The sequence below is a fragment of the Corvus hawaiiensis genome, chromosome 5 (assembly GCF_020740725.1).
Source record: "Corvus hawaiiensis isolate bCorHaw1 chromosome 5, bCorHaw1.pri.cur, whole genome shotgun sequence".
NCBI classification, from domain to species: domain Eukaryota; kingdom Metazoa; phylum Chordata; class Aves; order Passeriformes; family Corvidae; genus Corvus; species Corvus hawaiiensis.
The window spans coordinates 27,213,663-27,238,211 of NC_063217.1; the positions used below are offsets into that span (position 1 = coordinate 27,213,663).

At 35.6% G+C, this 24,549-nt stretch overlaps 1 protein-coding gene across 15 annotated transcripts in view; it reads right to left on the bottom strand.

Annotated features, from left to right (window-relative positions):
* FRYL (FRY like transcription coactivator) overlaps positions 1-24,549 on the bottom strand; it is a 170,066-nt gene that overhangs the window by 32,572 nt on the left and 112,945 nt on the right. For 12 of the 15 annotated variants that reach the window (XM_048304983.1, XM_048304980.1, XM_048304981.1 and 9 more), the window contains 22 exons: positions 24,170-24,342; positions 23,575-23,735; positions 22,978-23,088; positions 21,929-22,083; positions 21,584-21,683; positions 20,318-20,486; positions 19,270-19,529; positions 17,929-18,069; positions 16,571-16,739; positions 15,198-15,282; positions 13,311-13,423; positions 10,837-10,987; positions 10,397-10,500; positions 9,646-9,831; positions 7,742-7,946; positions 6,774-6,895; positions 6,094-6,284; positions 5,312-5,406; positions 3,715-4,322; positions 3,033-3,130; positions 1,875-2,045; positions 777-917 (listed from right to left, as the gene is read on the bottom strand). In XM_048304983.1, the coding sequence (XP_048160940.1) occupies positions 777-917; positions 1,875-2,045; positions 3,033-3,130; positions 3,715-4,322; positions 5,312-5,406; positions 6,094-6,284; positions 6,774-6,895; positions 7,742-7,946; positions 9,646-9,831; positions 10,397-10,500; positions 10,837-10,987; positions 13,311-13,423; positions 15,198-15,282; positions 16,571-16,739; positions 17,929-18,069; positions 19,270-19,529; positions 20,318-20,486; positions 21,584-21,683; positions 21,929-22,083; positions 22,978-23,088; positions 23,575-23,735; positions 24,170-24,342 (3,709 nt within the window). The remainder of the gene's footprint in view (positions 1-776; positions 918-1,874; positions 2,046-3,032; positions 3,131-3,714; positions 4,323-5,311; positions 5,407-6,093; positions 6,285-6,773; positions 6,896-7,741; positions 7,947-9,645; positions 9,832-10,396; positions 10,501-10,836; positions 10,988-13,310; positions 13,424-15,197; positions 15,283-16,570; positions 16,740-17,928; positions 18,070-19,269; positions 19,530-20,317; positions 20,487-21,583; positions 21,684-21,928; positions 22,084-22,977; positions 23,089-23,574; positions 23,736-24,169; positions 24,343-24,549) is intronic. The other 3 variants (XM_048304984.1, XM_048304985.1, XM_048304971.1) reach the window with 1 other exon arrangement.

Here is a 24,549-nt window from a genome sequence, read left to right on the forward strand (position 1 = left end):
CCTAATGCACTCTGACAGGAGCACAATATCTAAAGTATATATCCATCAATAACAAAACAGCCAGGGAACATGACTTTTCCTGGTAATTATGATTAAACCATTTGACTGAAATACATTCAGCAATAATGGAATTCAGAAGAAAAAAATGAAGAGAATGTTGTGCACTGAAATGGTTTTATGCTCCAGGCATTTCCATAAAATCTTTCAGCAAGATGCTAGACTTTCTTCTGTGAAATAGATTTTCAGTGAATTTGTGTTTCAAATACAAAGGCTTAAATTACCGTGGGCAAAACACTACGGTTCATCTTTTGGGGACCTTCTTTAATAAAAAATGTACTCAATTTTGTTAAGGTGCACTTTAAAGTTCCTCATGGATATATTACTGAGAGTGATTTAAATCCACATTTAACCATAAAATTTTCTTTTTAAAACATATACACAAAAATAATACATTTGTGCAGCTTAGCAATAAACATTTCCTTGTATTTTAATAGCTGAAGGATTATCTTCTTTAACTACATATGACGAGTTGCTTACATCTGTAAAAAGATGCACATTCACCCAGATTACTTGTTCCACCAGAGGCAAATCACATTGGACAAATACACAAGCATCTAGTGAATTAAGTACATAGAAAAAAAACCCAAACCCTATGGAATCTGACTTCAAACAACAATTTTTATATCTGAAATAAATTCCCCCCAAAATTCAAGTGTAATTTTGGTACCATTTTGACAAAAAGCAGACAGGCTTTTACAGTTTTTCAGAGTACCTACCTGAACATATTTACCAATAACTTTTATGATTTCCAAATTAAACTGCTTCACTGGTGCTGTGGATAGGTCAATATGACTCAGAAGGCTGTAAATGATCTGCAGCAAGGACTGTTGCATACTGGATAAGCCTTTCTCTAACAGCTAAAAAAAGGTTTTTAAAATACAAAATTTAATTAGGGCCTTAAATTGTAGCAAAAAGTAAAAGCAAACATTTAAATACAGCTAACTTGCACACATATTTATTGTCCCCATCACAAAATTTAAATGTACCACTTACTGTTTATCAAACTTTTGTTTTAGCACAAAAAAACCCAGTAATGCAACAGCACAATGGCTTTTGTCCTGATTCATTTTTGCCCTTGAATTTTGACATGTTTTTAGCACAGACCTAAAGCATCTAATAGCAAAACACTTTTTGTTACATAAAAGCATTCATACTAATACAAAATCTTAAAACTGTATAAAAAACAATTACAGCTACACCTTAAACAAGGTTGGTAAATGCAGTTTTACCAACAAAGTAGGTACATATAAAGTCATTCGTAAAAATGAACAAATTAAAAAAAAATCTCAATCAGTTTGAAGTGATACACTTCAAGGACAAGCTCTACAAGCTTTTCACACAAGGTACTCAACAGCTTTCCTATATGAATGGCTGACAGAATGATATATGGATTTCTATAATTTAAATTATCTTTTTATATATTGTGTACTACTTACAACTGAACGTTGCAATTATTTTTAAAGTTGTCATAAAGACATATGTACCTGACTAAAGAAAGTCTCTTAAAGTTTGCACTGAGCGTATTTTGCTGAAGCCAAGACAGTGTATATTCATGTAGTACAAAATACAAACATCTACTGCCAAACACTCCTCTCACAAAAGGAGATCTTTCATTAGAGGGATTATCATTTTAAGGTATATAAATTACTGCACTCTAAAATGGCAGTAGTCATCCCTTTTCTACATCCTAGAACATTTTAGTAATATTTTCCTGTTACGGAAGATGTGCTTTATTCGCCTCGATATTCAGAACCATGAGAAATTAGGAATTGGCAATGAATTGTCAACATGAGATACTTTTAGTAAAAATTTACCTCTGCAAGATAAGTTATGAGGTTAAATGTGGCATCTGAGAAAGAGTCATGCAAATATCTACACACTACATTAATCCAGTTAGAACAGTCTCTGGAATAACTGTGTGTACTGTATAAACTCATCATATGAGCCAGATTGGCAAGAGTTGGTGACTTCTCCTCTGCACAAACCTGAAAAGCAAAACCATATTTAATTATAGTAGAAATTTTATTTTTAAATCCAAGCATTCATGAGTCATTATGCACTTCTCCCAGATTTCACTCCAAGATTTCATTTCCAAGATTTCACTTCAGTTATTTTCTAATAACTGAAATCAAACTAATCACATATGCATGACCTACAGTTTCTGTTTAATTTTGGCACTGTGGCATTCATGTTTCAAGTTTATCTACTTATCATACATTTGGTATGATCAACCAATATCTCTCGCTCTAATAATGCACTTACTGAAGGGCAGCAGTAATTTCTGGACTCGCATCAGGCACCTACACTTTGAGTCATCCTGGGCACAGCTTAGTGGTTCACGTGTCACAGCCTGGGCAGCCACAGGTGTATGACTGCATCTCCTACGCCAGACAGCTCTTTCCTATGTCCCTTTCCACATTCTTCCTCAAAATAAAGATTCTGTCAAGCCACTGCAACACCATCTTGGCTGACAACAGCTGGTGTGCACCATGTACTGCTTTAACAGCCACTACAGTTCAGAAATATTTCGGGGTGTGTTTCAATGTGTACAAGTAATAGAAAGCACATACAACCTTTTCTTCCCTGTCTACCAGTCTGAAAGGTAAGAATCGGTTCCTTGTCATAAGAAAATTAGGAAGCACGCTTAAAATGTGATTAGGTTTACACTCAAAATTACAAATGGAAAAATTAGACAAGTAAGAAAAAGTAACTGATATCATTAGTAAGAAAATTTATTCTTGAAATCTAAATTTCACAGAATAAGCTAAATGTGTTTTTTCATTGATAAACAGAAACTCAGGGGTTGATATGAGGCCCAGCTACACAAATTAGGACTGGATCACATCTTTAAATATGACCTCTTACAGTTATGTGTATATTACTATTAGAATCATAAGGGACCCCAAAAAATACATAACCAATGCTGCTATATATATCCTCCTGGATACTTCTCCAAGCATCATGTTACATACCTTTGCTATCCTGTCAGCTGTTTCTTTACAAAACTGAGTTGGGTTATCAAAATGTTGTATCAGATGAGGAAGTAGGCACAAGATATTTAGAGGAAATCCTAAACACATAAATAAACAGAGTTATATGAGCCCTTACGGTTTTTAAGATGACTTAAAAGCGGAGTTATCCGGTATTTAAAACTCTTACAGCCTGACACATACATTCACACAGATATATAAATTATATATACACATAGATGTACCTAAGTATGTATGTATGAACAATGTATATAAATGTGTCTGTGTTAGGTATAAAAATGCATGATAAAAATAAACTCATCACTGGACCAATTAAGCAAAACTACCATGAAACTGGATAATTTCAGGCACTATAGTCACATTGTTTCTAAAAAGGTGTAAATAGTGCTAATTGAGCTAGTTAGCACAAGATCATGACAAAAAATACACAGCTCTTAAAACTCGCTTGCAAAGAACAGTCAGTGCATAAAGTCTACCTGCAAGCTTGCTTGTCAGATAATCATAGTCTGTAATGTATTCCTACTATGTAGCAGTGCAATATAGACAACTGCAGAAAACATTTAACTGAAGTGTTTCTTCAAGGCAAATGCATAATCACTACTGATTTTGATTCCACTTAATTTGATGAAAGAATATATTTTTATTACATATTTACTAAAGATACCTGCTAACTGAGAAGGATCCACCAAAGCATGCCGGGAAATTGTGATGAGTTTACTGAGGAGATGAACTGTCATTTCTTGCGTAGAGGCTGAAGTAAACCCTTTCAGGAAAAGCTGCTGAAGGCCTGGAAAGTTACTCCATTTCAGTTTATTCTGCACCTTTTCTATCTTTTCCCGACTCTCTGATTTATCCAGAGGCATGTGAATAAGAAGCTTGTTGAGTAGCTTGAGAGCCAGAAGGTATTCATACTCATAATCTGACTCCAGCAACGAAGCTGCAATCCAAAATATGGTGGCCATCATGTTGACAGGGTCAGTAGTGGGCTGCACATCGTACATCCCTCCCTCTCTCAGGGAGGAGAGGCTTCTAGTCCTGGCCAAACTTCCACCATGATTTATCCTTCCATCCATTATATCCAGTGTGTTGCTCCGTCGCCGGTCGCCTCTCCGCTCACTCATTAAATTCAGTCTCAAGGAATTACTCCTTGTATTGCTGTAGTATCCCAAACAACTGCCACTATTAATGGGACTTGTGCTTAGATTTATCTGTCCAGTGCTTTTTCTATTAGCTGCATACTTATTTCCCATTACAGAATCGTGGTATGAGGTTCTAGAATAAAAATCAGTATTACATATTGTTACATGCAAAATAATTTAATAACATAGAGTTTAGAAAAAGAGAAGAAAGAAAAGTGATGTTACACTAATCACATACACATGCAGTTAATACACATGTAAATACAGGATTTCTGTATCTATTATTAAAATATCCAATATCCTTATGGCATAAGGACAAGACTGCAGAATCCTGCTATCTCTTCTACCAAATATATTTGTTACAATCCCAGAATACCATAAAAATTACAGCAAAATTAGAAAAACTAGCCGATAGCATGTAAAAGATTATGTGTAAGTGATGATCTAGCATCCCAACTTACTTAAAGACGTGATAAAAGTAGAGAAATTAATTAATTAATACAATTATTACCATGTATTTGTCTGAGGTATCTGACCTAGGAAACCCAACACCTTTCTATTCTGATACTGAGAAATTGAATATATTCCTAGAAATCTCAGCATTTTCAAAAACTTTGTGAGGAAGTCAAACAAATACAGATGTCTGTACATGAGGGGATTTTTTTCCAGTTTGATAAAAGGTCATCAAGGTAACCACTCAAACTGGAATGAAACACACAAATGACTCAGACTGTTCAGTTACACTTCTTAAATATGGACAACAAACCTGAGGCCTAAGACAGACTAACATCTGCAGAGCCTTTAAATTCAAGAATTTTAAGGAGAACTGACAACATTTCAGAACTAAGCCATAAGGAACTCTTTGAACACCTTTTTTTTAAAAAATTGGACCCAAGAGGGTAAATCAGAAAGGCAGTAAGATATCCTCAGGAAATCTAGATTCTTACATGTTTTGCTTGAGGCAGAATGATAAAAACACATGACAGCAAGCAATTTTGCTATATGGATACAATTATTCTGCCAAGACTACAAGAAATTATTTCATTACATTTATAACACAGATTTTGAATAATTCAAATGTATAAAAATGCATAATGAAGCTTGACTAATAAAAGAACTTACTGAGAAAGGGCAGAAAGCAGATCATAATGCTTCATGGTTTCAGCCAATGTATCAATAGCAGATTCTAAAGTCAAAAGCAGCTCTATGACAAAACCCTGGGGAAAGCCAAAGGCCATTATAAGGTATGCAATATGCACAAGGAAGATCACAGAAAATCTACTGAATAGTAATATATAAATATAAAATCAGTAACTAAATTATTTCATGCTTCAATTAGAATACAATCCTGATGGGACAGCTCAAGATAGCAGTATAGCTTCAAGACAAGGAAAAACTTCAATTTATTTGTAAGTAAATTTATTTATTTACTGAATTAATTCTGGTTTGCATTATTTTTAAGGATGGATTGAAGGATGAAATCATTCATAGTCACTTTGCAGTATTAAAAGATTAGATACACTCCTTGGTACAATGACACCAAGTTGAATGATTGTTTACACTTTATCAGGTTAAGTTCTTAACAAAAGAAAACCTAAATTTTTTTTATATGGCTGATCTCAGTATTCTCTAGCAATGAAAGAGAAGGTGCCTACTGGAAATAGATGTATCAAACTCTCTGAAAGATCCTATTGCTGTAGAAGAGAATGTGCACAACTTTTCCTCAGTCAATTAGGTGAAATTCAGAAAGCATCACAATTAAAACTGTTGGGATATTTGAAATACTTAAAAAGCAGCTGGATAAAACGATGCTTTTAAATTTTGCTGTCATCGAACTAATAATGCACGTACGTCATTTAGGCAGACTTAGCTTTCTAATAAAGTGGGGGCAAAATTTCAAATACCTGAGCTTCTTCTCCTGCATCTCCAACAGTTTCTACTAGTCTGGAGAGAACATCAGAAAGTGTAGATGGAGTGAGAGGCTGCTTCAGAGCCCTGAATATTTGAAAGGACCTCCCAGCATAATGTCGAGAGGAACACGAAAGCGCAGTTTGCAAAGCGACTTCACTGAGACGATGTTCCAATTGATATCCTCCTATGAAGGCGAATAAATACTCAAGCAACACTGCTTTATAAAAAACCAAATCCACTTGAATTTACTGAAGAGTAAATTGCCAAAGTCATTCCTAAATTTAAAATATTCTCACATACTCTACATTTCTCTGAAGAAGTATTAGTCTCAAAAATCTTTCCAGGAATATAAACACCAAATACAGGTGTTAAGTATGCCAAACACTTAATGCTAGAGAGACTTGCAGACAATAAAACATTTATGATTTGAATATTAAGTATTCACAAGAAACTAATAAGATGTTTTATCTCATTCCTAAAAGATTATATTTAAATCTGTCATAACAGAAACATGAACTGAAGTGTGCAAGACACAAGAAAACTCTATTATTTAGAAGCAGTAATTACCTAGAGTGATTTTATAGATAACCTATGTGTTGGCACGCGTTAAAAAAAATTTATTTAGTTTGCAGACTTGCACATTTGATCATGCATTGTCTGTTTTCTAACATACCTGAGCTAGACTGTTTAAATATAGATACCACATGCTTTAAAAACACAGTTAACTGTTCAGCACTCTTTATATTAGGGTTCTTGGCTGAAACATCTTCATGATTCCAAAGTGGGCCTCTTTTCCTAAAAATATAAAAAAAGAGTAAACAGAATATAAAACATAGCCTTTGTCCTTAATATCATTGAAATGGAACTTGAACCTTACGGGTAGTTGCAAAAGAATCTACTATGTATCACATAAAAGAAACCATCTAGAACTCCAGGCACAAATTGGGAAGAATTTTGACAACTGACCAGTATTATACAATAAACAACAAGTTAAGACGAAGTGAAAAGCAACGTATCAGATCCAATTGAAATAACTGGGTAAATTTAGGCAGAGATATTCTGTGGTATTGTTATAGCATAATAGTTAGCTCTCTAAGAAAGAACCAGCACAACTACCAGCATTATGCACTTCTTAACTTCCTTTCTTCCCATTTTCTTTCCATTGATACACCACACTGTTACAAATTTAGGCTGAGGTAAAGCAAAAGTATCAAAAGCATGGAGAAACAGGTAGGATTTTAGACTTACACCATCTTGAAAGCTTTATATAAACTGCACAAATGTTGATGATTTTACAGATGTTCGTCGCAACAAATTCCTCATTTTTGAATAGTCAGCTCTCTACTACTAGATAATCCCTAACTGCACACAAGTCTTGCATCTCCCTAACATCTCAGTGTATTCCTGCCCTAATTCAGAATAAAACATGGCAAAATACTTTTAAACACTCAGGACTTGACAGGGTGGTCAAAATTCTCTGAAAGTGTTGGAAAGTTAGAGCTTTTCACATGTGTATCACATAAAAACAGTTACTGGTGATGTAACAGAGACAGAATTAGACAACATGATGCTAAATAATAACAGGGTTACCATTCTTCCACAAAATACATGTCTTGACAAAAATGAAAATTGAAATCTTACCTTGAGGTAATAAATTCTATAAGAGTTTTCACTTTTTCATCCTGCTCGACTGAAATGTCAACCTCATTGAGGATTGTGGTGTGCAGTTGAGAAATGGCAGCACTTGTATTTCCTAAACTGATGCTAGAAGAGGTAGAACTTGAACTAAGCCCTGAGTCTGTCATTGGGGAGGGCTGGTAATCAGGTATAAAATCATGAACACCTGCTGAAATTGAAACAAGATGATTATGCACTTTTGACAGTCAATATTAAATATATAAAAAGAAAAAATAGCCCTCTAAAAAGATCGATAACTTAGTAAATGTAGTAAGAATACTTAAAAGAGAGAAAATTATTGGATGCAATAATTTCAACAAAATCAACAAGTCTCATATATGCAAATTCTTCACATGGCTTATAGGATCTTTAATTGGGAACTGCTAGATCCCTTTTTAAAACCCCTGTATTATTCTTGATTTTGTACTAGTACTATGAGAGCTCATCAGCTTCGGAGGCATCTCAACTTAATTTAAAAAATTATACAAACTACTTCCTACTAATGAGCAGATAATTTTTTTTTTGTTAAAACCCAGTCCCAGTGTAACTGACATTACTCGAAATCAGTGAATACTAAGTATTATCTAGTGAATCGACCCTAAGCAGAGCCCCTGTGGCTGTACAGAGTTTCTCTGAAGTTAGCTTAGACTTGTGACCAGGAGATTTTTCTCTTCTGTATAAAGAATCACGTGGCAAAAAAATACAACCGCAGTGACTCCTCACATTGCTCTTCTATGCATCTATGAATGGCCGAGAGAAAGTAAACTAGCAAGGAAAACTGGCAGGGCCTTGGACTCTAACACTTGTATTTAAATAAACTTAAGACTCACTGACATCCACTGCAAATTTTCACTCTATAGAACCACAGAGTTTGGACTGGGGTATTAGCCAGCTCAAATAAAATTTAAAATTAGCTTGTCCAACCTTGTGCTAGCCATGCATACCTGTAAATACCTTATCCTAATCCCCAGCTGGAAATGTTCGATGCTGACCTTATTCTAATTTCTATCAGACATCTTTGTTTTAATAATAGCAGAATATTGTGTCATGTTTAGATAGTTTTATTCAAGCCCTTAAAGATTAGGAAGGGAATGGTTTGTATATGCCACTGTGTAGATGCAACATTAAAGTTCTGCCAAACAGATTAATATAAAATAATTCTTCCACTATGCACAGTTTTTAATTCCTCATTGCTACAAAAACCAAATTCACAAATCAGATGACTACTTTCGCTAAGTAATAAAACCAATGCTGATGCGAACAAAACAGAACAAACAATTGTATGGCAATATGCTGCCACCTACTGAAATAATATGAAATACCACATTTTTTTAAAAAAGAACTATTTCAAAGAAACTACAATACACTTTCACCATCAGAATATTCCCTTCATGAACAGATACATAGAAATAGAAAGTGTATTGTATAATTACAATATTGTGAAGTTAAGGTGAATATTAAAAGGCAGTATCTCAAAAAAGTATTCTGATAGCCAATAAAAAATGCAATCACATTTGACAAAACCTGGGAATTTAAAGTTGCTATAAACAAGTCAGAGATGTAATTTCTTGGTTTTTATTTTCAAAGGCATAATAAAAACTGCTGTATTAAAGTTCCAAAACCCAGAGTTCCCTCTTTGGTTTCCACTACTATTCATTATTCAACTGTGCTCCCTACTTTGATGACTGAGCACAAAATGCTAATGAGAACTCTATTCTTTTTGACTTCATTAAAATCCAAAGAAATACATTTTAATGGCAAGGGCTCAGGAAAATATTACAGACAAGAGAAATCTTAATAGTGCCTGTAAGAAGAGATAACTTCACATGTCATTTTAACCAGCAACACATAATAAATCAAAAGCATACCTGTGAAAGTGTAATCTAAATGGGTAGTTTGCTTGACAGTAAGCACCCTGGACTCATTGAACTCTCTGTTTCTGAGTAGGACAGAAGCAACAGACTGGACATTACTGCCAGAGCCCATCACTATCAGTAGATGCAAAAGTAGTCGTTTACAATGCTCATAGACTTCAGGGTGACAGTGGTCAAAACCTAATACAGAAGGAAAATGACAAGGCTTTATGATATTTGAAGGGCATGCTGAATTACATTATTTAAAAAATAGCAGTATTCAGATTGGTATGCTATACTTTACCAAATAACAGATATATAATTCACTAAACAATGCTTTTTCAGTGCTTCAATATAGAAACAACAGCATATAGTTTAACAAACTGTATGTTGATCAGACTAAAATATATCTGATAATCCCATGCAGCATTAAAGTACAAAGTAATTTTAAGTAAGATTAGTTTTAAGTAAGAACTTAATCTGTGCTCTGTATGAAAATTACTACATATAGGAACAGAAAGAAAAAAATTGAATTTTACTGTGTCTTGTACAAGACGTAAAAGTGACTCGAAAAGAAAGTGCCTTAAAACAATTCCAAAAAAATCTTAATTACACTAATCAAGCTGAAAGACATTTAACTGAATTTTAAAAAATACTGTAAATATTACCAAATTAATGGGATTTCAGTACAATGGCAAAAATTAAATATCAGAAAGAACAGCTGAGAATTCCTCAGGTTACTGTGTTTCTGTAAGAAGTTAGTTACCTATAAAAATTGCATGAAGCAAAAGATGCAAGTATCCTCCCCATTCCACCTTTACACTGTGGTCAACTATCAAATCAGTCAAAAGAATCACTGCTATATTGCATCTAAAACAAACAAAAAAATTTGTTAGAAGAATGTAACATGAACTTCATGAAGAGCTGCAAAGAGCTTCATATGCTTCTAACTTGTATTCTTCAGTCTATAAACATTCACACAGTTGTGTTACAAGGGAAAAGATGAACGCTCATAATTAAAATAGAAACAATTTAATCCTCCAGATTAAAAGGTTGAGTAATCTTAAATTGCTAGACCTGTGAGTAAACCCACAGAAAACAAATGTATTATCAACTGCACTTTAATCTGCTATCTTCAAATTACTATATTTGTGCAACACAAATAAAAACATAATGAATTGCCATTGGCATTGCCAAAATAGCTACCTGTGAAGTGACATGCCCGGAGGAGAAGTTTCAGGCAAGTAATCTACCAGCGGTGACCAGCAGCCTCCAGAAGGTGGGAAAGGGAGAGGCTCTCCTTGGTTGTGCTCCATCACCTTTAACCGCCAGTTTGAATACAGAGGCATTGAATCACCTAACACAACAGAAAATTAAGCCAGAAATATATAGATAATGCATATTTCTGTATCTTACAGTCTTCTGAAGAACTATTTTTAAATTCTTGAAAAGCTAAGACCTGGGAGAGGGGAAGGGGAGCCAGATGTAAACAGTAGTAGTAGACACAGTTTTTTAAAAGAAAAAAAGTGGTTATTTCTTTTAGTATAAGGATGATTCTACAGAAGTTACACACATAACAGTAAGATGTTTTTGAATAGGTTCATAAAGACTATGATAAAAGGCAAAGTAATCTGATGTAATTTCCTTGAATTTCAAACCTCATGTCATATAGGGAGTGAATTAAGGCTGGGTCCTAAGATTTAACTGAACTCATCTTGAAGAGCATTTAATCATAGGCAAAGGAAATATTCCTCAAGAGCACATCTTTATAGGTCTCACAGCAAAACCCCACCAGTTCTATGTGTCAGATAATGCTGGCATGATACATGGGGTAACTTGGAAATTGCCACTTTTACAACAGCATAGCCCAATCCCACTGGTTGATAAAAGTTACTGCCCAGAAAATCAGTAAATTTGTCAAGAAAAGACAAAGACACTTAGTTTTTGATTAAGCAAGCTTCAAAAGTGCAAGAAAAACATCAGCTATTTGGTATGAGAGTGTACTGTGTTAACACACCCAAAATACTTTTCTGGTTTAAAAGTTGTTTTGGACTTCATAACTATCAGCTAAAACTAGAAACAAGGAAACTGCCTCAACAGCTCAGTGTTTCAGTGATTCTACCAGCTCTCTGTTTGGAAGTATAGCTGCTGAAATTTCAGATATTCACACATGTAGCAGCTCGTTATCACCTTCTCCACTGGAAGTGACAAATTTCTTACTGATGGAACGTGAAGTATCATGAGTTCAGGATACTCAGTGTTGCTATCACAAACAGCAAACAAAACCAAAAATTACTGCAGCCATGATAACGGACAATGCCTATCCAAACAGTAATAAACACCCTGGCTGCCCAGAAGGTCACTAACCTGTTACTGACCCAAAGTTCAGCAGATTCTGCATTAGTTTGTTCAGCCCTTACAACAACCTCTGTAGAGGACATTAGGTTTCACCTCCTTGACAGAGGCAGTAAGAACCACATATTCACTCTAATCTTCACAGTGTGCAAAGAATCAGTTATGGAGGAGTGTATCAGAAGATCCTAATGGACTCTTGCTGCTTCAATATAGCACAGACAGGCTAGGGTTCCATACTGACATCGAAAGCTCAAAATGCAGAAATTTAACTCCTGTTGTTCAGTCACACAAGAAAAGTAAGGAAAAGGCAGTGCTGCACCGTGCGCTGTAACGCACCCAAACAACCGGTAGGAAGATCAACTGTCAGTAAAAAATTCATTGAAACGTAAGTCTGTGGGACCACTGTAGTGACTGAAATATATCTGACTATCCCATGCAGGGTGAAGTACAAAGTCGTTTAAATTACTAACAACCTGTTCAGTCAAACAGCTCCTCTGACCAAGCACGCAGGACCCACTAATATAACACATCATTTACTGTCTGACCACTGTCCTCATTTTTGCCTGGTTACATGACCTGTTTGGCTTTCCCTAGCATTGTCAGGGTGATTTTGTATCTTAGGCATTGGTACAAGAGTAGCCATAGTTAATAAGCCTCTTCTAAAAGAGGCTTAAAGAAATCTTTCCAAAGGCATAATGGAGTTTCAGGAGAAATGTTTACCTCTTTCCATACCTTTGCATGTCAGAAAAAACAAAACATAGATCACAAAAATAACCCCCAAACACGTTTTCAGAACAAGCTTGAAAATTAGATGTACATAAAGAGAACTTTTTTCCCTGATATATTTTCCTTTGCTATGGCTTCAAAAAAGTTTAGTACCCTTTTTTTTAGACAAGCCAAGGAATGCTATCCTTTAAAAGAACAATTACTTCTAGTTTTCTTTTTTTTAAAGAACTTCTTTTCCATCACCTTTTTCTAAATCTCATCTTCATCCTGCTCATCTCTGTTTCTTGTGCCTAACTGTCAAAGGAAATACAGTAAAACCATTTCATTTAGGAAGATGTTCACAACTCATTCCAGGTGACAATGAAAGGAACGAAGCGTATTATCTTCCTTCCACATTTCATTGCAACCAAATGTATGATAGACTTCAATAGTAGTAATAAGATGGAAGAAGATTTTTAAAAATCCTAATTTTTAATAGGTTTATGCAAAAAACACTGATAATGCCCATTTCTTTATGTTCCACAACCTCCAGCAGAAGTATTAACTTGTGAAAATTTTGTTTTCTATTCATAGAAATGTTTTAAAATAAAGACTATTACTTTTTTCCTCTTCATATGATCCTCCAGAGCTGCTGCTGTAGCGAGATTCCAGTCTGTGGTGCTGGCGGTTTAAGTTGCTGTTCAACCCGCTGTAGATGTCCAGGTGTGCGTAGCTGTAGGTGCAAATAAAGCAGAATTAGTAACTGACGTTCTATGACGAACATTAATCAGGGTCTCCCAGTAAAACTATTTCAGCAAAACTCTTATACAAAAACTGATTCATCTTACAAAGGATAATCAACATGATGCCAAAGCATCTCAGCCGTTTAAGACATACCTTCTCTAGCAACACTAGATAAGGGGATTCAAAGAGATTATCCACTATAAACTGTATTTCTGTTCGATCCTTTTCACTAACATTTAAGTACATTAAAATACTTGTTACCATTATACATAAGTCGTTCTCACTCTTGAACAAAATAAGGAAATCCATGCATGACCTGGCAGATACATATGCAGATATACACACGCGGTGTCCAAGATCCTATCTCACTAATCTGATAAACTATACAGAAATCAGAGAAATGAGTGCTAAAAGCACCATTTCCAAGCTGTTTCTACATAAGTTTTTAAAATTCTCTCCTCCTGGCAAGTCCAAGATGTATAGGGTAGATCTTACCAAGAAGCATATAACTTGGGGAGGTTTTAGACAACCCTACAGTATATGCCAAAATTTTCAGAGACTTTCAAAACTGCCTTCACTACTTTACCAGTTTCTTCAGCTCCAGCCCCCATAGCAGCCAGGTGCTTGTCTGTGTCTTGCTAGGCTTAACTCTGAATGACACCTTGCAGGTTTCTGTGATTTACTTTCATACAGCTCACCCCAATTTAATCCTAGTATTGGGGTTGCCTCTGCCAATAGATTTACTCTTCTAATTATATAAACATAATTACCCTAGAGAAGGAAAAAAGTGTCCAACTGGGATATTATATTAGAACTGTAATTATTAAGGCTCTCAATCAAGTTGCCTGAAACTCGTTTGCAAATTTACTACATAGTTGCTACTCTATACTAATGGCATGTGCACACTTTTACTCAGGCTAATTACAGAGTCTCCACTCCCTTTTCACTTTAAGGTTAGCTATCCATATTAACACAAAATGACAGCATGCCCACAGTCAGTTACTGTTGAGCTCCAAGTACACAGCCTGACTAAGCCTATATCAGCTCCTTGCTTTCCACCAGCCTCAGTAACAGTGTCTGGCAAACTTGTCCAAAAGATTATCCTTAAATAGCTCAAAAATTAGGGAGGGAGAAATCTGTTTTAAAGTTAGCTTTAAGGTATCTTGACATAGGCACCAGGCATTCAAATACCCCACTTAGGGAAAATAAACCAGCTTGCAACACACAGGCGCTGCTCATTTCTAGTGAGGTAATGAACTAATTTGCGAATCATAAAATCACAGAATGACTTGGGTTGAAAGGGACCTTAAAGATCATCTCATTCCAACCCCCTGCCACAGGCAGGAATACCTTCCACTAGACCAGGTTGCTGAGAGCCCCATCCAGCCCACCCTTGAACACTTCCAAAGATGGGGCAGCCGCTTCTCTGGGCAATGTGTTCCAGTGTCTCACCACCCCACCTTACAGTATAATTGCTCTTATGTGAACATACACAGTCCAGTTTAACAGCAGCTAATTTAGGCACCAACAACAATATAGCTGTAGCAACATAATGCCTGACCTGGACTGGAGTTCGAACTACAACTGAGGGTGCTACTGTTAATCCCAAATAGTATTCTAGTTCTGTTGACATGCATGACATTACATGGCATGTAATCCTTGCAATGTAGACATACCTGGAGCTGCTGAGATGTGAGTATTTACAGTACCTACCAGGAATTCCTGTAATTCAACTAGTAACTGCTCTTTGAGGAGATACTTACTTCTCTTCGATACTGTCTTTCATGTGTTTACTGTCAGGGTTGCCATCTGTGGGAGCCACCATTGTATTGCTACTAGAAGTGGTACCTGTGAATTATGGACAAGGAAATATGCTGGTCAGTAAAAAGGAAAAGTAGTCTTAAGCACTACATGATCACCCTTATTTTCTTGTCCTTGCCAAGAGCCCTAATCAGGTTTACTCTGCAGCAACTGGCACAAACACAAACTGAGCCATACAAACTACTTTCACGTGCGATAAAGGATTGTGAGCTGCTACCATAATTTCACTAACCAGAAAAAATAAAAATAATCTATTCCAGGAATCTCTGACTCTTCAATGTAAATTAAGTAGAAAGTTTTTTAAGCAGAGACCTATTTCCTTTTTCCCTGTATTATACACCTCATAATCTGTAAAATGTAGTTGGACTTTGGTTATCCATTTAATTCAAACTACAAACAGATTAAGGATTAAAACCTAATAGCCTGCAGTGAAGCTTTTAACAATTTTCTTTTAGGAGAAATTTGCAAGCATCACACTGAACTAACAGGCCCAATTGGAAGCAATTTTGCACCCTTCCAGCCTTTGCTATTCTAAATTATATTGAGTGCAAGAGCCCCACGATTTTTTTCATATTTTTTAAACACTTTAAAGAACAAGTGCCAATGCATTCACCTTGTGATCCAGATAACCCCGTATCACAGGTTCAGGCTGCTTCATAATACTGACAAATTTGCAGCACAAAAGTTAAGCCCTTGGTTAGATACCCTCCCCACATCCATGTCTTTTGCAGATCGCTTTGACAGATACTCCACCAGAACAAGACAGCTTTTCCCCACATTTCTCAGCATGTTCTTGGACTGAAGCACGAGGGAGACACTTCTGGTATTTTCAGCAGTTTGGTTTTTTTTGATGATTGAGCTATTGTTAATTATTTCTAGATAAATTTTCCTAAGTAAGTGAACTTAAATCCTCTTGAAACAATTCCTATGGATGCAGCTTGTGTCTGTCACAGAACTTAAAATAACAACTTGGATGGATTTAAAATTATATACATTTTCCCGGTGGTTTGGCTGACTAGACACAAAAGTCATATAGTGAGGGTAAACAGTGCAAGGTCTGAACACAGACGAAGTCGGATGCTTATATTAAGACAAACCTGTCCTTTGTGAACCTATCAGGTCTTTTTCATTAGGAACTCTGGGTACACCAAAAACTGTAGATCTTATAAAACAAACTTTTAAAGGTAATTTTAGAAACAGAACCTTGCACCCTATTGAGTATTTACAAATGAACTCCAGTAGCAAAACTGATTGATAGCAGCATGTTTATAATTGACATTAACAGTGTAAGTTAGTTAAGTCAGTAAATGCTTACCTGAAGTGACAGAGGGGATTTTGTAACTGGATGTAATGCGGTAATATGGTGGATTATCCATATGGGTGACTCCTGAACTGACAGGATCTGTAAGCTGAAGTTCACTCACCAGCTCTTCTAGTAGTTGCATTGTTTTGTCTCTACCCAAATAAACAATGACTTTCTTTACCTGCCATAAAAAACCCCATATATATATATTTATACAAAGAGATTTGAATACCACAACTTGTTAGAATCAGTTTCTACCTGCATTGCAAGCGAGGACATGTGAAACTTACTCTAGTTCTAGAAGCAACCAAAATTGCTCTCCCAGTTGTCAATAGCAGCAAGCATGGGAAATATACCACAAGAGTAATAAAGTAAATTTTCTGAGTTCCAATCTTCTGACAATAAAGTCTGAAAGTATGTCTTCTGAACATTATTTAAGAAGCAAAATGTTTTCTTACAAAGGTTTCAGCAGCACCTGAGATCAACACTGGAACGAATGTATTCTGATATAATTTCTTTTTGATACTTCACAGTTCTGTTCTATACTATTTATTTTCCTGCAGTTATCATATTTTTCTTCATGCTATCCTGCAGTGCTCTCACATACATTTTGACATAAAATAAAATTGGTTTTGAGGGTGCTTGGGATGGTTGGTTGGGTTTTTTGGTATAATACTTGGTCATGAGAGAATGATGCCCTACATGGTATAACAGGTGCTTTGTTTTCCTGTATTATCTGTCTGCTTTTTAGATATATACTAAATTATAGTGTGGGGAAAAAAAATTGTTCAGTGTATACTCTTAATAAAATTAACCTGAATTTAGCTATCAAACTCTTTAAGATTTCTTTTTATGACAAAGGAAAATAAAATGCTAAGACATATGTAGAATTTTAGTAACTCTTTTACATTTTTTATTACTTAATCACTAAATAAGGTCTGTGGTCCTCATATAGTCCTGAATTTTGACAACTCTTAACTCTTAAGACAGCTAGTGGATGTTTCAGACTTATCACCCTCAGCAAATTGCAGTAGTCAGTAAGTTGCCTTAAGGAAGCCTCAGCAGTCTTCAAGGTGAGACATCCTTTCTCATTGATTTCCCTTCTCAAGTCCATTCAATGAATGACAAATTAATTGATTTAATTGACTGAAAAATTGATCCTGTAATTTTGATGCAGATGTCCAAAGTAATGCAAACAAAAGAACCAAATTTGATTTGTTCATAGTATTTAGTGGTCATAAAATACAGAGTGGAGATTTTGATACTATAAATCTTACCTCACATTTTTGTTTGGTGATCTTTGCTGCTAGACATACTACTAAGTTTTAAAATATAAATAAGCACCAATGAGAGACCTGTCACATACTCACATAAGGCAAAAGGCTGGGTTCACTGTTCACTCCACAAATACTGATCAAGAAGTGCAAAATTATTTTCAGATTCTTTGGCCAGCTGTCTGCCAAAGTAGTCCAGACATTTTCTATCTCTGACCAAGCCACTTCATCACCATACTAGAAAACAAAATAAATGTATGTCCTGAAAACTCCATCAGAAAACATTGTACTCAGAAGTGATCTGTACTGATCAAGTGGAACAGGCTCTAGAAAAAGGAGACAAAAATCTTGTAGGAAACTGTTGCCTTTTTAATGTTCTGGAATTATGCTTTCACATACATTAGTTTTTAAAAACATATTCTGGAAAAAACTATTTTCTTTTATAGATATAAATGTATAAAAATATATCTAAAGAGATGTGTACATACCATATATTTTATTGCTATATAATACATTAGGCTAAGGAAGTTGGGCCTTTTTAGTCTAGAGAAGACTGAAGGGGGGGGGGGTGTCTCATTAATACATATTAATATCTCAAAGGTCAAGAGGATGGTGCCAGGCCCTTTTTGGTGTGCCTAGTGACAGGACAAGGAGCAATGGGCATACACTAAAACACATGAAGTTCCACCTCAACATGAAGAATTTCTTTTGGTTTAGGGTGGCAAAGCAGTGGAACAGGCCACCCAGAGAGGTCATGAAGCCTCCTTCTATGGAGACCAAAAACCCACCCAGACAAGTTCCTGTGTAACACGCTCTAGGTGACCCTGTATTGGCAAGGGGGTTGGTCCTGATGATCTCCAGAGCTCCCTTCCAACCCTAACAATTCTATGAAATTTAGCAGAGACCCAGTCTCCCAGTTGCTGACAATCCTGAATAAAACTCCACAGACCACACACTGACAGGAGTTTTTAATTTAGATTTCAAAACATGATCTCTCATCAGTAGGATTCTCATATAACATGAATTGGCAGGAGCATTGCATGTGAGCAATACTTCTTCTCTGTTGGAAGTAGCTATGACAGGAAGAAGGAGAGTCAGTCAGCCTCTGGTAGCAAGATAGGTTCCAAAGCCCCACTTTGAGATCATAGGTATACAGGCAGCTTGGTATTCTCTATCCAGCTAGACATCTATATTGCAAAACATCAGTTATATATTGTTACTATAGATAACAATTACTATAACATTTATATTACATATTACATATTTCTTGGAATACTTCAAAACTATAGGGCGTAGTCTGGGTATACAAAGCACCTCCACAAATACGAACAATAACTCTTGAAAGCTTGGTGACAGTATCTCTGAAAAGTATTTTCTTGCATCCTAAACAGAACAATCCACTGAAACAAGACAAGCACATAAAGTAATTAATTTTACCTTTGCAGTCATGTACATCAGATTGTTCAGAACCATAGCTGTAGCCTGTGGTGATCCCCAGCCTTCTCCTCGCAGCCATCGTCTACTGTTCACCATCATTTCTCTGTCTTTCAAAGAATCTTCTTCATCTTCATCTTGCCGACGAATGGTTGGCAAAGGTTTCAAGTCTACCAACTCAATATTGTTCATCCATGGCAGCAGATAATGGAGCATCACCTGTCTCCCAGCTGGGTGAGCTGTTTGGATTCTCTGACTTACTTCTGCCATTCAAAAATTAGGTACATACATGAATTCCAAAACAATAATGAAAACTGGTTTGGTGATAACAACAACCATGAGCCCAGCACACCATACTGATATAATGTAATGCTGATACAGATGCGATTTTTTTTGCTTAGCTGACTAGTGCCATTTCATAATGAAAAAGCCTATGGTCTTCAGCAGAGCTAACTGAAGATGCTGCTGACCAACAGTATGTTGAAGAAATCACATTAGTATGCATATGTGTGTGTGCGTGTGTGTGTGTGTGTGTATGTGTATATATACTCCTTTAATTGGAGGAAGGAACTGAAAACCTACAGCATAAAAAAATGTACCAAGTTTGACAAAAAAACACTTAAAATTTTTTCTTCCCAGATTAGTCTTAGTAAGTTTTTTTTTAATTGATGTAAGAGGTAATTATTCTACAATTGTTTAAAAATGCTACAGAAAAATGTATCTAAGCAATCTACAGTAAATAAGAACACACCAGAGAGAAGAATGGAAGAATGATTTTAAAAACCAATTGCAAATTATTTCTCTAATGTGATTTTTCATGGTTATTAGAAAGGCAGTAAAAATATTTTTGATTCATCTTCTTTCACCTTGAATATATTTCAAACACAAGTGAACAAAAACTGTCACTCGGTTTTTTTTTCTCCATTTGGTATGATGATGATGTTGTCCTGATTTTAGTGAATTACATATAAATCAGTTATTGAAAAATAAGAATTATGTATTTCATACAATGCTGTTGACTTAAGTTTTTTGTTTTATTTTAAAATCGTACCTGAGAAGATAGCCAGTGTCAGCTCAGGATAAGTCCTTGCTAATTCTTCTGACAGTTGATAATATGACATAGAATACAAATGTGGTAAAGGGGAAGGCTGTCCCAAAACCCCATCCATCCGCTGAACTTCCAGTTTGTGAGCATAACGGAACATCTTTGGTTCCAAGATCTACAACAATAATGTTCAGAATTTGAAGTTAACTATAGAGCTACTGTAGAAATTTTTATATAAAAATCACTTAAGTTCATGTATCTACTCTCATTTAATATTTCTTATCTATGCAGTGCTAGCATTTGCTAGCACTGTAGTAATTTAATAGAAGACTAGCCTAGATACATTTCACTTGATGAGTTTCCAGCAATAAAGTTCCAAAATCTGCTTTCACAAAATACCATCTTAAATACAAATTCATCTATAATGAATTGTGAAATACTACTTAACATTTGCATTCCAAACAATACCAATTTTTGCTCATCTATGAGACATGGATAGGAACAACATAATCTTTGATGTGGTAGACATGCAGCAGGAGGCTAAAGCACTCTGATACTTTAAAAATCAATTTGGGCTGATCTTAAGCAGTAGTATCAACTTAAGAAGAAAGACAGGGATGATGTATCAATAGCAGTGTGACTTCAGTGGGGACTTCACTGTTGAATTTAGCTGACAGCAAAAACCTTTGAAAAAAACTCCAAGACTTAAGGTCTGAGCCACAATCAGCACAGATTTATTTATTTTTACACACTAATGCTGCCTGTAAGATTAAACTTACCCTGAATGACCTCAGAAAGGAATATACAAAAGTAAATTAAATGGGTAACAAGATTTCACTGTCATCTCTCCACAGGGACAGATGAAAAGATGTTTGGTAATAGTGCAAAAATCAGAGAACTGACTGCTACCCCAGTAGACAGTGAAGGCTTGGGAAGCAACTTATTTCTCTCTGAGGTGCTTTCGGACAAACGGAGCTATATATCACTGTTTCAGGGCCAAATCAAGAGAATCCTGATTCAGGTTTTGTTTCCTGAAAAAACAGGTATTATGAAAATACAGGTCTTGAGTGCATGGAATAGGTGCACTTTCAGGGAAGCCTATTTGTGCCAGGTACGGATCTGGCCTAACTATGTACTGAAATAGAGAAGAAAAAAATACACATTGTATTTCATTACTGAAGACAACCAAACAGTAACAGATTTTTTTTTTTAATATATAGGACAATTCTTATTTTAAAAGAAAAAAATAATAATCAAAATTAGCTTACAAACCTGCAATAGTTGCATAGCAACTTCATAGATAGCCCTAGCAGAATCAGCTGCTTTAAATAGTATCAGATTCAGGAGGGTCACTGTATCACACTGGTAATCCCTAGGAAAAAATTGCAAGTATGAAAAAAGTAAAATTGCATTTGGTTTTCTAACATTTGAATTTACTGAAGTTTAATTTACAAGGGATATGATAGGGGATAGCATAATATTTGGAGAAGTTTCTCTAGTAACACATACACACAAACAGCGGTGATCTTTCCTCTCTACAGAAGCAAACCCCACAGTTCTACATGAAAACACACTCTGAAAATGGAAGTTTGAAGGTTTTGAAAAATGCTGTAGTACCTGTTTTGGAACACGCTGGTTATGGCTTTAAAGCAGCCAGCTGCTACCCGCTTGGAACCTGTGTAACACCGGTCAACGGCCCAGTACATGAGGTTACTCTGGTCAGGATTGAGTTCCAAGAGCAGCATGACTGCCTCACAGCCTAGCTGGTGAACCTAGGGAAGAGTAAATATATATTTAAAAATATAGAAAAAAGACTAACTTACAAAATGGCATAAAATAGGGAAATAAATATTTAAGAAACGTGAAACCTTTGGGAACATAAAATCTGTTCCATCCAAAACCAATGACACAATACCTTAAAGTAGCAGCAGATAATTCTATCACACTGTTGAATGTTCAACTTGCACACAGTCATAAATTACAGACACAAATAACTAGAGAGCTCTACTGACATTTTTTTCCCTTCAGTTCCAAGGCTAGTTTGAGCTATTCACTATTTTTATGTCTTGCACCGAACACTGCCCTGAAAGCACTAGGTACAGAGAAGCATTTAAACACGTGCAGGAATTCCAGTGGGATACAAGGAACAGATCTGCATGGAGATTTGCATCTTCCCTGGAATCAAAGTAGTCCACAGGACCTGTATTTTTATGTAGTCCTAGCATTACAGGGCAATAGAGGCAATAAGGCAATAAGCTTGCCTTACTGTTTATATGAAAAGCTTGGTCCTCCTAACTCCAATGGACCCCAACAATCTCTACAGTCACACAAGAGTTCATGCTCAAAATCTCATCTCCTTTAAATTTGTAGAACACCTGCTTATTACTACAACTTAACACAGTTGATCAGTTTATAATCAATACACAGTGCTTCACCCCGTGTCCTTTCCTCTTCCACTCTGTTTATTCTTAGGCTGTGATTAGGGACCACCTTCCTCAACAGGGCGAATACACATGAAGGACAGTGCAAAACCCTGCACTAGTACTAAAACAGCTTTGAGCTTAAGTCACTCTAGACCATTTAGGCAAATCTGACTGCAAACTCACTAAAACATATATTTGAAGGCACTGATAGTTGCAAAGCAATGTTGACATTGCCTATATTACCTTTTTATCTTGTGAATCCAAAATATTATCCAGCCATTTGTACAAATAGCCATCAGATGAAAGCCCAACATTGTCTGCAACAGGGCCACAACACAGTACAGCAGACATAGCCTTTGGAAAGCAATTGAAAAACACATTTTAATAACTCAGATACAGGAAGTGCTCTTACCAAGTCCATTAAAATATCAGATAACTGAATTCTAACCTGTTAAGGGAGAAAGACCAAGGGTAGTAAAAAAATGTTTAACATTTTACTCAAGAAATTATTCATTCGTATTTTTCTCAACTTCCAAATACAAGGAAGGGTCAATACTAAAATGCTGACATATTGAAGAGCTAATACCCCAGTTTCATTGTTAATGTACATTTAGATTAAAGCCTTTAACTTAAGCAAATGAGAACTAAAGTCACAGGAAGTGAACATTCAGTAGTAATTTTAAGAAACTTCTATAGCGAGTAATAAAGCAGAAATAAAAAAAGACGCTAAGTCATGAATGGCAACATGGATGTGAAAACCACATCTGAAAAGCCCAAATATCAAATTTACACCACGTCAACATAACAATCTATTTCCAAAATTCAAACGTGCTAAAATACCTTTAATGCACAGTACTGGTGTCTGTTTATTCGCATGTTTCTATCACTGTATCTGTCCAGGGGAGTAAACATGATACTGAAAGGACCTGCCCAATGACTGAACAGCATAAATAGACTGTGGCGTAGACTCTGCTGTGGAAAGACACTTCTTCTCTGGTGTACTGTAAGAAAAGCCCACAGTTATACACACTCCTCTTGTAATTCTTTAAAACAAAGTATGTAACCCAAACAGACCCAAACAACGAATATAGAAGGGAAAATCCATGAAAGACCCACTATTTTAACACCACGATACCTGGACGTAGGTTTGTCCTGTTTAATGCCAGTAGTGTACAAGAACAAGCTATTTATTAGTCCACAGAATTCAAATACATAGACAACCAACAAGACTTTGCCAAACAGTACCAAAAATCTCTCTTAAAACTCATGCTGCTAAAGTTATATTCAAAACTGATGTCACAAATTAATTTAATAAAAGTATTCTGAAAGTCCAGATAAAAAGTGTCTTTTTGTTTAGTTTCTGTTTGGTTGGTTTTGGTTTTTTTAAATATCCTGCATATTTAATACAGTAATCAGAAGTTACTTTTGTACATACCTGGAACATTTTGTATGATATTTGCCACTAAGGCACTAAAATGGCATCGGATATCTTTCAATGTATCAGAATCCTTTTCATTTTCTGCTTCTAGGAGTTGTCTTGTTAGATCAACATACTCAAGTAAAGTGTTGTTGAGGGAATGTGTTTCATTATCAAGGCCACCACTTGCACTTAAAAATAAAATAAATTTAGAAAATCAAATAGCATGATAATTACATACAACATTTGAAAATCATTCTTATTTTATCTTTAAAAATACCTACACCCTCATCACTGCAAATACTTGATTCAAAGTAATTTCTTCATCCAGCTTCTGCTCCAGTGTTAAAATAAAATAGTCCAGTGAAAGCAAACTAATAATCAAACCTAATTACCCA